The sequence below is a fragment of the Penicillium alfredii genome (genome assembly GCF_028826965.1).
Source record: "Penicillium alfredii strain IBT 34128 chromosome Unknown utg000012l_segment0_segment0, whole genome shotgun sequence".
Taxonomy (NCBI): Eukaryota; Fungi; Ascomycota; class Eurotiomycetes; order Eurotiales; family Aspergillaceae; genus Penicillium; species Penicillium alfredii.
The window spans coordinates 262,009-274,678 of NW_026622709.1; the positions used below are offsets into that span (position 1 = coordinate 262,009).

The window sequence follows — 12,670 nt, forward strand, 5'->3', positions numbered from 1 at the left end:
TGCTTTTTCTTTTGGGTCAGAATATAAGCGCGCCAACTGCAATGGCACGCTTGATCTCGAGCAAGGGATCAATGCTTGTCGGAGGTTTCTATTGCCCACGCCGTCCATGTGTCGATGCAAGATCTCTTCGGTTCTCACCGCTTCTTTTTTTGCCTGCATTGCAGAGTGCATATGACCTGAGACACGGGAAGCTGGTTGTTCCCGATCGAGACTGCAGATTGGTGTGTAGCTGGCCCTAGACACGGTGACTCGACATAGGTAATTTGCGACGACCTGCTGACGCCGGCATTTTTTATAGAGTCTGGAAGATATCAACGAATGAAATCACGAGAACAGACCCCAGATCCCGTCAGGATAGACACTGTCGCCAAATGTAAATTGGAGATATTGGAGATGGGATAGTCCAGTATCAATTAAGGAAGAAAGAAAGAAAGAGAGAAAGAGAGAAAGACAGAATTGAAATTCTGCTGTTGCAAAGCGCATCGTAGGGCGGATTGCCGGAGGCGGTGATGCGGCAGATGACAACATTGCGATAAGCCGCTTCGTCTTCCCCAAGAGACCCCTCAAGCGACAATTTGGTTTCCCTCGACCCCCCCCCCCCTTCAATCATGGACGACCTACTTGCACCACTTCAAGATTTCTTTGAGGGGCAAATCGTATGAGTTTATCTCTGTCCAGAGCTCCTTGAGCCGCTGCTAATAAACATCACGACGCGCAGGACTTCCATGGCCAGCGCTTGGCCGAGATCCTCTCTACCGTGTTGTTGATTATCTCCGCGGTATGTGTGCACTAGAAAGCTGCCTTGATGTGCTGTTCAATTCACATGGGATAATGCTGACTCCTTGACCCTTTCTTCCAGGCCGTTGGCTTCGTGGTCGGATACATCTACAAGGACATTCACCAGACATTATGGATCAGCTTGGCGGGTACCGTGTTCACCGCGGTCGTGGTCGTCCCGCCGTGGCCCTTTTTTAATAAGAACCCAGAGAAGTGGCTGGTGCCGGCGGGTGGAAAGGCGAGTGGTTCCAGGGTGGTCGTGGATGGAATTAAGGTGGCATAAATGATCTTGGATGCGGATATTGGCGATATTTACGGACAACATTGCATCATGTTCTACGAGAACAGAGACATAGGATCGAATCTAAATTGAAAAATCTAAAGAGCTCGTGGATGCAACGGCAAATCTGATTACCTGAACGCCAGTAAAACCCATTGTCCCTCCATCTCCGGTCTCATCTTCAAGCAATCATAGCCATGGAAAATGCGTATGGCTTCCCCTCTAGCTCTTCTTTTACCGGCCGTACTTCTGGAACTCCCAGTCTCGGTTATCCAACGGGCACACCTGGCGAGTCTTCAACCAACGCGAAATGCAGTGGAAATGGAAGGCGTGCTAGACGAGCAATCAGACCAGGGCTTTGATTCCAGATTTGGGGTGACTCACGTTGCAGATTCCCCAAGCAACCGTACACTCTTCCGTTGTTGATGAACCTTGGTTTGCTTGGCATTCGATGCCTGTTTCAGAAGTTCAGCCTCAGACGGTTTGACGAGGAAAGGGAAAGACGGAAGGACTGAGCACATACAGAGGTCCATGATGTGATTGCGACAAATGGCGCAGTTGTCGACGACGATATCCCAAGCCCACAGGGCAACGGCGTTCCACTGGACCAGTTAGACGTCGAGCGCCAGAGACAAAGATCCGAACAGCGGTTACCTTCTTGACCTCAAACTTCTTCTTGCCATCAGCACCTTCGGGGCCCCTAGACACTCCCTTTCCCTTGGACGAAGCGCCCGCTTCCTTCATCTCCACGTCCGCCATGATGGTGGTGGTTGCTCGCTGAGGATCGTTGCCGTTCACCTGACGTTGCTGGATGAGCTCAAAGCTGTAGGGTTCGGTGTGTAAATGATGACCGAGGCGAGAGCGTGGCGAGAGCTAGCTGAATCAGAAGAACTCCAAGGTACTCTTTCTCTCTCTGAACGTCAACCCCACCTGTCTGTCTGTTTGATTCTGTTTGTTGTATGGAGTGGCGGCCTTAGTCAGACAAACCTCCCCTCTCCCGCAAACCGCCTTCCGTCACCATCTTCAATCCACAATCCACCATGATTCCAGGTCTTTTCCTTCTGCGGTCTCCTCGCTAGAAATGGTTTTTCCTGAGCTTTTGTTCTTGACTTTCTCTTCTTTTCTTTGCACCCATTCGATCTTAGAAGGCGTTTCAGATCGTGTCTGAGACACCCGTCTTTCCTTTGGACGTACATCGTTCTTTTCTCTGCTTATCCGGCGTTGGAATATCTAATATTGTCGACAGCTGCTGAGCAGTGATTTGGCCGATTCCTTTGTTTTCCCCAACTCATTCGCGGATTGTTTTTACCGTTTTTTTCTGCTTCCTCAAGCGTTGTTCTTTCTCTTATCTCTCTTCCAAAGGCTGCCTATTTTTCAAGCCAACCGTCGCAATGTCGACCCAATCTCCTCACCCTCCTACGCCCAAGGGCTCTCGCAACAATCGACGTCCAAAGAAGAACTTCACTCCTAATGCGCAAAAGGTCGCGCACCTCACTACTCCTCCGTCATCTCCACCCAGGAATATGAGCCCGGGGGGAATCACGACCGACTCGTCGAATAATATCCAATCCTCCAAGAAGAAGCCTCCTCGATCGACGAAGAAACCCCGGGATGTCAATCGAGCTTCGCCGGCGCCAAATAACGGACACCGACACACTTCGTCCCAGCCGAGCGTCACCACTCCCCAGCTGAAGGAAGGCGCGCATTATGCAGGACCAACTTTCCATGCATCGCCTGCGCCGTCCGCTCTCCCGATTCCAAGCTTCTTCTCCAAGTCGGTCCCGGATTCTGACCTGCCGCCCACTCTCGAAACGGACAGCGATACTGCGGACATGGAACCTGATCTTGACACAACCCCCTCTAAACCGAAAGCTCGCCGTACACCCATGAGCGAAGATCAAAAGCCCACTCCTCTGGACTTTCTTTTCAAGGCTGCCGTGCAGGCTAGAAACTCCCCTTCAGCGGGTAGTCCAGAGGTGAGCAACCGGGTTCGGTCTCCCCAAACCGATTCGAAGGCTCTCCACGCCCATCCCGATGCCATGCCGGGTGGGATCTTCCCATTTGAGATGGAGAACTCTGGGCGCCCAAGCAGTTCGCAAATCGGACCTTCCTTTGCTCCTTCTTACCAGGATCGCATGAACGCCCTGCGATCTTCGAGCTCCCCTTCTCAGTCTCCCAGTCCCTCCGAGGACCAGCGCAGGATGAAGACGGAGGAACTGAAGCATCTGTTGCTCAATCCGCGCCCACAGAAGCCGCCATCGTCAGTTTCGTCCCCTTACGAATCACCGGGGAGCTTTAGAGGTCAACAAAACACACCTTCGCATGTAGTACCTCATTATGCGACCCCGATGCGAACCACGTCCGGACCCCCGGCTACTTTCTCGCACGGCTTTCCTGCTGGTCCCCAGCCGCCAATGCCTCACAACGCTGGACGTCCTCCGTTCCCGTACACCCAGTCTAGCGGCCTGCAGCAGGTTCGGAACTCGAACTCGCCGTTAAAGCGTGAAGTGCCTCCACCCAACTCTTACGTTTCTGGCGTGTCGTCCCCGGCCCCTTACGGCAACCCATACATGGCCCATCCTCCCCAGCACCCGAGCTATGCCTCTCCGCCAGCTCGGTATCCGTCCGCTTCGGTCGAGATGCCCACTAATTCGCCATCGCCTTCGAAATCCACCGACACCAAGAAAATGGAGGATGATCTTCGGAGGATCTTGAAGCTGGACGGGCCATCGGGCCTTCCGTCGAGTGGTATGCAGAGTTCATTCGCTTGATCTTGCCACTCTTTTCTTGTTACAGTCGCTCGTTTCTTGTTTTCTTCTCTTTTTCTCGTGATTCAGCCTGCCCTTCCGCATGCTCTGGTTCCTGGGGGTTTGGAGGGCATCCTTGACTGGTCCAAGGTCCCTCGGTGGCTACGTTTGGTCGCGACAAGGGGCTTGATGTTTTCGCCCGCGCAATTGATGTTTATGATGGTTTGTGATACACGGGTCTTCTCGGTACATTGAAGGAGGGGGTAGCGTTTTTCTATACCTTCTTGCATCGTTCGGAGTCGGGATCTTTCCAAGTGCTTTTGCCGTGTCGCGACGGTCCAGCCGAGGATGGCCATCCTCTGCTTTCGCTGTCTTTGCTTGTTTCTTGTCACTCTTTTTTTTGGTTTCTTTTTGTCACTTTCTTTCGCGAGCCTGCGCGGTGAGTCCCGATCGCATTCTTTGGTCGGGGCTCCGACGCGATGGCGCTCTTGTTCTTCTCTTTGGCTCCTGGGTTCTCTTGGGATGTCTGTTGTATCTGACCTGTCCGATTCGGTGTTCTCCACACCCTGCACTCGTTTTTTTAGTCCATCATTTCTGGTCAGAGCGTCCTTTTCGTTCCTGGTTTACTGTAGTCGATGTGGACTCCGTGGCTATCATCCACTCTGTAGGGCATCACGTACAAAATTCGGAGGAATTTCGACAAAATAATGGGGACCTGGGTACCAATGAATCATGCACCCTGAACTTGCTCTCGCCGGTGGAGCTCCAGCGGCGGTGGATGAGTGCCGATCCCAATTTCCATGTTGTCCAGACTCGAGTGACGATGTCGTTTTTTCGTGAGTCTTCAATGCCTGATTCCGTCCGGTGATTTAGACGATGATTCCAATCCTCGATAGATGCAACTGTCACTCTTCTCTACCGTGAATCCGGTTCTCTCCGTGGGCTATCATTCTTTTCGAGGCATGAATCCCCCTTAATAACCCGCAACGCCACAATTGCCCCAGGGAGATCCACTTGATCTAATTTTATTTCGATTCTTCTCGATTACATCAAGACTGTGTCTTCTTGAGAGTATTCAAGGCCCTTGGGATTGTCTCTGCCTGCTTGGTCCCAAGGCCTTGTCGATTCGAAACGACACTGTCGAGAGCCTCGAGTCTTCAATTCGAGTGTCCATCTTGTCTTGGAGGAAGCTTAATTGCGAGTCGAGGGAACAAAGGGTGTCGACTTTACAGCAGATAGATCACTTATGATCGGGTTTACTCCCAGATTCTGACAGATTTGCCTAGACGCTACGCAAGTCTATCGGAACAGGACTTTGGCTTTATTTGAGTATAATTCCATTGTTCGATGCTATTGTTGCAGTGGTCACAGATACAGTGGAAACCATCGGAGTATTGGGCATCATAGCTATGCTGGTAAAATAATAATAAAAAAATATATATATAAAATAAAATAAAAAGGAATAGAAAATACAACAGGAATCCCTCTCAAGAAACATGACATGCCGAGTCAACAGAAAGAACATGCGATTGGCATGCTCCCAGACGCATACAGAGGCGTCGACATCATCCTCAAGCCGATCTGCATACCTCCAGACTTCTCTGGATGCGGCCAGGGGCAAGGTTGACATTGATGCTCTCGGGGATTGACCAGACTAACAGATAAAAATAAGAAAGAAAAGACAAAGATTGGCGATTTTGACAGGTTGAATGGTCTCGGTGACCTTCAGAGAACCACTTTCCCCCACTGTCTCCTTCCTTACCTAAGACTTCTTCTTCTTCTCGCCCCTACCATCATCCCCCAAAAATCCATTTCCCCGAACCCTCTTCAATTTTCTTCTTTCAATTGCCTCTCGGGTCTGTCTCTCACTTATCTACTTTTCCACCCCTCGGGACTCTGGGATGACTCCCCCTGCGTCTGTCTTTCTGTGATCATTCCCAGTCCTTCGCCAACCATGGCGAACGTGTCAGTACCCTCTCCTTGCCCTTTTGAGGTTCCCCTTCCTCTTATCCTGGAATCACTGACCTCGGCTCCAGATTTGGTTCGGCATGGCGTTCCTTCTGGCACACCATGACCTCGTATGACCGGCATGCCTCCCACGACTCCCCCTACCGCACCGGCCGCCACGTCCCGCTCAGCCAGAGCCGCCATGAACCACTCACCTCTATTGCAACCAGCGCGATCGAATCTCGCCCTGACCTCTCCAGTCCGTACGATGATGACCCGAAAGCATCGGCAAGTGCCCACGCTACCGAATGGACTGGCTCTCCCAACGACACGGGCTCCCCCAATCGTCCCTACTCGCCGGGGATGCGATCGGTCGCATCCCAAAAAAGACGATCAAATGACCAAGGCGAAGGCCCAGAAATCCAGATGCAGAGCTTTCATGACGGGGCGCCGCCGCCCCGCCGGTCGTTCACTCGTGGGCCAAGATCGAACGGTGGCTGGAGCGCAACTACGAAGAACTCTTCGACAACCTGTGTGAAGGATGCACCCAGAATGATATCAATGAATTGGAGCATGAGTTGGACTGTAGTTTGCCCTTGGAGGTGCGGGAATCGTTGATGGTTCACGACGGTCAGGAACGCCCTGGTCTGCCCACCGGTGTGATTTTCAGTTCGATGCTGCTGGACTGTGAGGAAATTGTCCAGGAATGGAACAACTGGAAAACGGTCAACGACGAATTCCTCAGCGCATCGACTCTGATGCAACAGCCCATGTCCAGCTCCGCGGCAAGCACATCAGCCGCCGCCGCTCAACAGCCCTCAGGTCCGATGTGGCGGTCAGACCTGCTGGACCGCCAGGACTCTCAGCCTCCCGGAGCGGTTCAGAAAGCCTATGCCCACCCCGGCTGGATTCCTCTGGCCCGCGATTGGGGTGGCAACCACATCGCGATCGATCTGGCACCCGGTCCCGCCGGCAAATGGGGCCAGGTGATTATCTTTGGCCGTGACTACGATTGTAAATACGTGATTGCTCGGTCGTGGTCTGCGTTCCTGGCTGTTCTGGCCGATGACCTCTGCAGCGGCAAGGTCATTGTCGACGAAGAGACGAACGAGCTCAAGCTGAAGGAGTTCAAGACCCAGAACGTTGAGCCTCCGTATTTTGAAATCCTGCGCTGGAGAACGGATCAGAAGTACGGCCGGCGCCCGCCTCGCCGCAAGGGCCCTACTGGACTGGGGGTAAACGCGTCGGTTCAACGCTCGAGCAAGGACTCGCCCTACGGCAGCCCGACCCGGGCCGAGGAGCGTGGCCGATCGCCGCATCGGTTCCCCAACCGCGGATCCACGCAGAGCCCTAAAACGCAATTCGGCGTATCCAGTCCCCTCGCCCGCGTGACTGAGGAAACGACAAGTCCTGTTGTCACTGCAGGGCCCACGATCTCCGAAGACCCGCGAGAGAATGGCCCAGAGACGCAGACCGAGGATCTGATGGAAGTTGCGACTCCGATCTCCAACAAAGAGAATGAAGGATTTTCCGCCAAGGCTTCCGAGCCCACATCATCAGAACCGGAGCAGGCAGAGAACGATGCCACACCGGGGTCGTCGAATGTGGACTCGGAAGTTCTTGGTGAGATGAAGAACGTAGCCATTTAGATTGGGTCTGGTCTCTTCGGGGTTCCGAGCCTCTCGTTGTCTTTTCTTTTCCAGGGCATTCGGCGTCGATGTGAAGTTCTGTGGTCCTGTTCTGCTTCCGTGTATAGAATCCCTTTCCGCTGTTCTCTGGTCCCGGCATTTGTTGTAACTCTAAGGAGCTTTTGTTGTTTTGTTCCTTTCCTTTTTGGTTTTGTATCGAAAGGCCCTGCGTTGACGGTCTATTGATATCGTGTCTGTAATTCTATGATGATGCAGTTTTGGTTTCTCTCGTATCTGGCTATAATCCACTGATCTTGACGGAGAGCTAGGGCTAATACTCCGAGTAGATACCGCCATAGTATGTAAGTCGTTGAAGTATGAAGTATGTCATTTTGAATGCATAGACAAGGAGCCAACAGTATCGAGGCTTATTTATATACACATGAGATTAGTCCCAATCATCATCGTCGTCATCATCGCGGTTGCGCAGTCGAGCAGTGCCACTCCGAATGGCTTTCCTCGCGCCCCTTGGCCTTCTTCTACCCTCATCACTCTCGCTGTCGTCCGAGTGTCGATCCTCAGCATCTTCAGCCGTCGAGAACTTGGCCTGCACCAACACCCCCTTGAAAAGGAACCGCTTCTCAAGCACAGCGACGTCGAAACCCTCGGCGCCGTCCAGCCCACGCGCCCCAAGCCCTTCAAACCCCACGATACGTTCCACGCCCACCCCATCCCGGAACCCAATCACACACGGCAAGACGCGGATACTCAGCTTCTCGGCAATGAACGGCGTGTGCCGCACGTCCACGCGCGCAAACCGAACATCGTAATGCCGCCCCGCCAGCTCCTCCATCCGCGCATCCATCACCGCGCACCGCGCAAAATCCGGGTGCGCAAAGTGCACGATACACCGTGTCGTCTCGGTCGTAAAGTCCAGTACAGCCTGGTCGCTGTCTAGCGTGGGGTATGTCTTTTGGTGGTCGATCGTCGCCCCCGCGGCCCGCGATGCCGCGTCGCGGTTGGTTTTGTTCGACGCGAACTCGGCGTTCAGTTGCTGGATTCGCTGGTCTCGGTAGCTGGTGTCGTCTTCGTTTTCAAGTGCGGCGAATACTGCGTCGTCGTCGCTGTCACCGTGTGTGCCTCGGAGGTGGTCTGGTTCGGGCGCCATTTCTTTTTTTTTTTTTTTTTTGGAAGCGGGGCAATGAAGGGGAGAGGGAAAGAAAGGTTGAGGAGGGGCGGAGAGCTGGCTGGACTATACGACAGCTGGGATTATTCCATTTGGTGACTCAATGGGGGTTTTTAGGTAGGGCTCGATGTTGGGAGCAATTGTGGAATGAGGTTGAAGTGGAAAGTGGTGTTCCAAACGTTGTAGATCGGACGCTCCACACGTTGGACCTCTCATACTCTGCCCCTGCCGAAGGTCACTGGAACTCTGATAGAAAACACAATCTGTGGGAAATCCCATGCCTTGTCATTTGGCCACCTCTCTCCATGGAGATCTGGGGACTGGCTTTGGCGCGGTGCCGGGAGTGCACTCGGGAGAAGGCATCCCGATAGCTCCGCATACAACCACGGGCATTGACTGATCAACAGGGCAACCTCTCTACGTAAACTCGAGGAGTATCTGCTCGGTAAATCAAACGATCTATTGAATTTCACATTCTCTCGAGGGCATTCATGTATCAAGTCGCACGCGACCTATAGGCTGAGTCAGCTCCCCCTGGCTTAGCTCAGCCGTCAAAGTCCCCAAGTATTTGTCGCTTTCTCCCTTGGGACTTTTTTCTCCAACGTCTCTCTCTTTGTCGACCCCGACGCGTGTGTCAGTTGGTTTTCGATCCCTGCGTGTATTCAAACGAAAAACGAACAAGCGACAGGTGGAAATACATCCCGACACGCCCTTCCTTTCTGTCCCGACGCTGCCGTCAACATGGTCGAAGACAAGAAATCCGACGACTACACGGTCCACATGGACAAGATCGACCAGGGAAACAAGGAATTCGGGGCTGCGCCGGCTACCCAGCCCCGGGTTGTCTCTCCTAGCACCATCAGCAACAACCCCGCCTTCCCCGTCCTGGCCTACTGCGGATCATCAATCCTCATGACCGTGATGAACAAATACGTTTTGTCGGGATTGGACTTTAACTTGAACTTCCTCCTGCTCTGCGTCCAGGTAGGCTGACGCGGCTTTTTGCTCTGGAATTCAATGTGCTGATTACTCGGGCAGTCTCTGGTCTGTATCACCGCGATCCAGTCGTGCAAGTCCATGGGCTTCATTACCTACCGCGACTTCAGCGCCGACGAGGCAAGGAAATGTACGTATGGGAATAGAACATTGGCTTTTGTTTCCAAACACTAACGGTTCTTTTCTTTGGTCAGGGTTCCCTATCACACTGCTTTTGATCGGCATGATCTATACCGGCTCCAAGGCGCTTCAATTCCTCTCGATTCCGGTGTACACCATTTTCAAGAACTTGACTATTATTCTTATCGCGTATGGCGAGGTGCTGTGGTTCGGTGGCTCGGTCACCGGGCTCACGCTGTTCTCTTTTGGCCTGATGGTCGTGAGTTCGCTTATCGCCGCGTGGGCCGACATCAAGCATGCCGTGGAGAGCAGCGGGGATACCTCGACCAAGGTCTCGACTCTGAACGCCGGATATGTGTGGATGTTGATCAACTGCCTCTGCACCTCGTCCTACGTTCTGGGGATGCGCAAGCGGATCAAGCTGACCAACTTCAAGGACTTTGACAGTAGGTGGCCCCTTGTCTGATTTTTTTTTGTCGTATGTGTGTGTGTGCTCACTCTTTCCAGCAATGTTCTACAATAACCTCCTGTCGATCCCCGTCTTGATTGTGTTCACGCTGCTGGTGGAGGACTGGTCTGCCGCCAACTTGGCCCGCAACTTTCCCGAGGCCAACCGCAACGGCATCTTTACGGCGATGATCCTGTCGGGTCTCTCGTCGGTCTTCATCTCGTACACTTCGGCCTGGTGTGTGCGCGTAACCTCGTCCACGACCTACTCCATGGTTGGCGCCCTCAACAAGCTTCCCATCGCCGTGTCCGGTCTGGTCTTCTTTGACGCCCCTGTCACCTTCCCCAGTGTGTCAGCCATTGTAGTCGGTTTTGTGAGTGGCATTGTCTATGCGGTGGCCAAGATCAAGCAGAACGCCAAGCCCAAGGTCGGGGTGCTGCCGACGTCCAACCCGCTGGTCAGCGCCAGCAGCAAGAGTATGCGAGACTCGCTACGGTCTTGACTGCAGCGCGGGCAGTGTCTCTTGTTTCTTCAATGACAGAAGAAAAAACGAAAGCGAGAAAAAGAGAAAAAAAAAAAAAAAAAAAAAAAAACACAGAACTACCGCATGATGTGCCTGACTGGTCAGGGCGTCGGCATTTCCCAAGGTGCTCTTCGCTTCGCATGTGACACTATGATTAACGGTTTCTTCGCCGAAGATCTGAGTTGGTCTCATTCCCGGGCTGTATGATTGTTGTAATGGTGCAGCGGCCGTAGCATCTGGGCTGTTTTGATGTATATAGCAATGCCGCAATTTGAGCAATAGAAGCTGATTGATCTAATGTCTAATGGAAGGAGAATGAAACAAGATATTACTAGATTAAGTAGATTAAGTAGATTAAGTAGATTAAGTAGAATAGGTGGAATGGGTAAAATAAGTCAATATAAAGTGAGCTAGCTATGCACTGCAGGCGGCAGAACCGCGATTGGCCGCCTACGACTTGGACATTCCAACCATCGCGACCGCCGACTTTCTCAAATTCTCACCACGTTAATTCTCTCGACAATTCCACAAAAGGAATTAAGGGCTCTCCAAGTATCTGCAAAGGAATACCCCATCAGCCATGCCCCGCAACAAAAAAGCCCGAGGCCCTCCATCCCGCGCCCATGGCCCGTCTAAACCCGCTCCCAAGAAAACCTCGCAGAATGACCGGGCCCACGACGCGAGCAAAAAGGTCCCATCGAACCAGCGACCTATTGTTCCGTTTCTCAGGGGAGATCGCATTCTATTGATTGGTGAAGGTATGTTTTTTTTATTCCCATTCGTTTGGTTTATTTACTGCTGCTATTCCTTTGGAGATGCGTTTCTACTCTGGTAGTTATACATGGTTCTTGAGGTGCATATCTATGGATCTATACATGAATATATGCTTAGCGATGCTGGCCTGCTTTATACTTCATATTTCTTCTCTGTTTATGGATTTATGTATTGTTCCTCTTGGCATCAAGCAAAAAAGTTAACAGCACAAGGCGATTTCTCCTTCGCCCGCTCCCTGGCCACCCAGTACCGATGCCGCAAGCTATGTGCCACCTGCTACGACTCGCAGGAAGCACTGTATGAAAAGTATCCACAGGCAGAACAGAATATCCAAGAAATCCAGCAAGCCTCCCGACCAAAACACAACGCCCAAGATCAAAACCACGAGACGGAACCAACCAAGCAAAAAGACCAAGAAGAAAAAGAAGAATCTAACCCAGGCCACCGGGCCCGCCCCAGTCCCAAAGTGCTGTTCTCCGTCGACGCGCGCAAGCTCGGCACCCCCGCCGGCGGAGGCAAAGACGTGCGCACGGGGTTCCCACGGCGTGAGCGCAAGCGGCCCGCATGGCAGATGACGCAGCAACAGCAGCGGTCCTCGGCATCAGACCCATCATCAGCAGACACCAAGAAGCGGCCACAGGGCGGGCCGTGGGACGTGATCTGCTTCAATTTCCCGCATGTGGGCGGGCTCTCGACAGATGTGAACCGGCAGGTTCGCGCGAACCAGGAGCTGCTCGTGGCGTTTTTCAAGGCGTGCGTGCCGCTGGTGTCGGTGGCGCCGGATCGCCCCGCCGACGACGAGGACGATGCTGAGTGGGCGGATGAGGGGACCGACTCGGATGAGTTCACGGATGATGATGACGACGCCGAACCCGAGGGCAATGCCGACGGGGAGGAGCATGTCCTGACTTCCGGTAAGGCCCGGCGGACTGGTCCCGGCCAGATCCTCGTGACGCTCTTCGAGGCTGAGCCCTACACGCTTTGGAATGTTAAGGATCTGGCGCGCCATGCTGGACTGAAAGTTGTCACTAGCTTTCGGTTTCCGTGGTCGTCGTACCAGGGTTATTCTCATGCGCGGACGCTGGGCGAGGTCGAGGGGAAGAATGGCGGGCGTGGAGGCTGGCGTGGGGAAGACCGCGAGGCGAGGATGTATGTCTTTGAGGTGAAGCGCGAGGAGGCTACGCAGGTCGGGAAGAAGAAGAAGAGAGCCCCGGATGATTCCAGTGACAGCGAGTAAAAAGGAA

The 12,670-nt window shown here is 53.1% G+C and overlaps 7 protein-coding genes across 7 annotated transcripts; 5 read left to right on the forward strand and 2 right to left on the reverse strand.

Annotated features, from left to right (window-relative positions):
• Nucleotides 1-608: 608 nt before the first annotated feature.
• On the forward strand, nucleotides 609-1,060 carry NUU61_009639 (signal peptidase complex subunit 1; the record flags this gene model as incomplete). The annotated part of the gene is made up of 3 exons (XM_056660164.1): nucleotides 609-656; nucleotides 719-778; nucleotides 860-1,060. 3 exons carry the CDS (start codon nucleotides 609-611, stop codon nucleotides 1,058-1,060), a joined length of 309 nt encoding a protein of 102 aa, XP_056506662.1.
• A 231-nt stretch (nucleotides 1,061-1,291) lies between these two features.
• NUU61_009640 (SCF ubiquitin ligase complex subunit HRT1) lies at nucleotides 1,292-1,816 on the reverse strand (the record flags this gene model as incomplete). Its single annotated transcript, XM_056660165.1, has 4 exons — nucleotides 1,292-1,390; nucleotides 1,442-1,512; nucleotides 1,581-1,659; nucleotides 1,712-1,816. 4 exons carry the CDS (start codon nucleotides 1,814-1,816, stop codon nucleotides 1,292-1,294), a joined length of 354 nt encoding a protein of 117 aa, XP_056506663.1.
• Nucleotides 1,817-2,448: 632 nt separating this feature from the next.
• NUU61_009641 (uncharacterized protein) lies at nucleotides 2,449-3,828 on the forward strand (the record flags this gene model as incomplete). The annotated part of the gene is made up of 1 exon (XM_056660166.1): nucleotides 2,449-3,828. One exon carries the CDS (start codon nucleotides 2,449-2,451, stop codon nucleotides 3,826-3,828), a length of 1,380 nt encoding a protein of 459 aa, XP_056506664.1.
• Nucleotides 3,829-5,758: 1,930 nt separating this feature from the next.
• On the forward strand, nucleotides 5,759-7,400 carry NUU61_009642 (SMI1/KNR4 family protein; the record flags this gene model as incomplete). The annotated part of the gene is made up of 3 exons (XM_056660167.1): nucleotides 5,759-5,769; nucleotides 5,841-6,226; nucleotides 6,292-7,400. The coding sequence occupies 3 exons, from the start codon at nucleotides 5,759-5,761 to the stop codon at nucleotides 7,398-7,400; spliced, it is 1,506 nt and encodes a 501-aa protein (XP_056506665.1).
• A 427-nt stretch (nucleotides 7,401-7,827) lies between these two features.
• On the reverse strand, nucleotides 7,828-8,547 carry NUU61_009643 (thioredoxin domain-containing protein; the record flags this gene model as incomplete). Its single annotated transcript, XM_056660168.1, has 1 exon — nucleotides 7,828-8,547. The coding sequence occupies one exon, from the start codon at nucleotides 8,545-8,547 to the stop codon at nucleotides 7,828-7,830; it is 720 nt and encodes a 239-aa protein (XP_056506666.1).
• Nucleotides 8,548-9,306: 759 nt separating this feature from the next.
• gmtA (GDP-mannose transporter) lies at nucleotides 9,307-10,631 on the forward strand (the record flags this gene model as incomplete). Its single annotated transcript, XM_056660169.1, has 4 exons — nucleotides 9,307-9,549; nucleotides 9,604-9,691; nucleotides 9,756-10,127; nucleotides 10,189-10,631. 4 exons carry the CDS (start codon nucleotides 9,307-9,309, stop codon nucleotides 10,629-10,631), a joined length of 1,146 nt encoding a protein of 381 aa, XP_056506667.1.
• Nucleotides 10,632-11,217: 586 nt separating this feature from the next.
• On the forward strand, nucleotides 11,218-12,663 carry NUU61_009645 (25S rRNA (uracil2634-N3)-methyltransferase; the record flags this gene model as incomplete). The annotated part of the gene is made up of 2 exons (XM_056660170.1): nucleotides 11,218-11,410; nucleotides 11,639-12,663. Coding segments are annotated over 2 exons (1,218 nt in total), but the record flags the coding sequence as incomplete, so codon positions are not given.
• Between the last annotated feature and the right edge of the window lie 7 nt (nucleotides 12,664-12,670).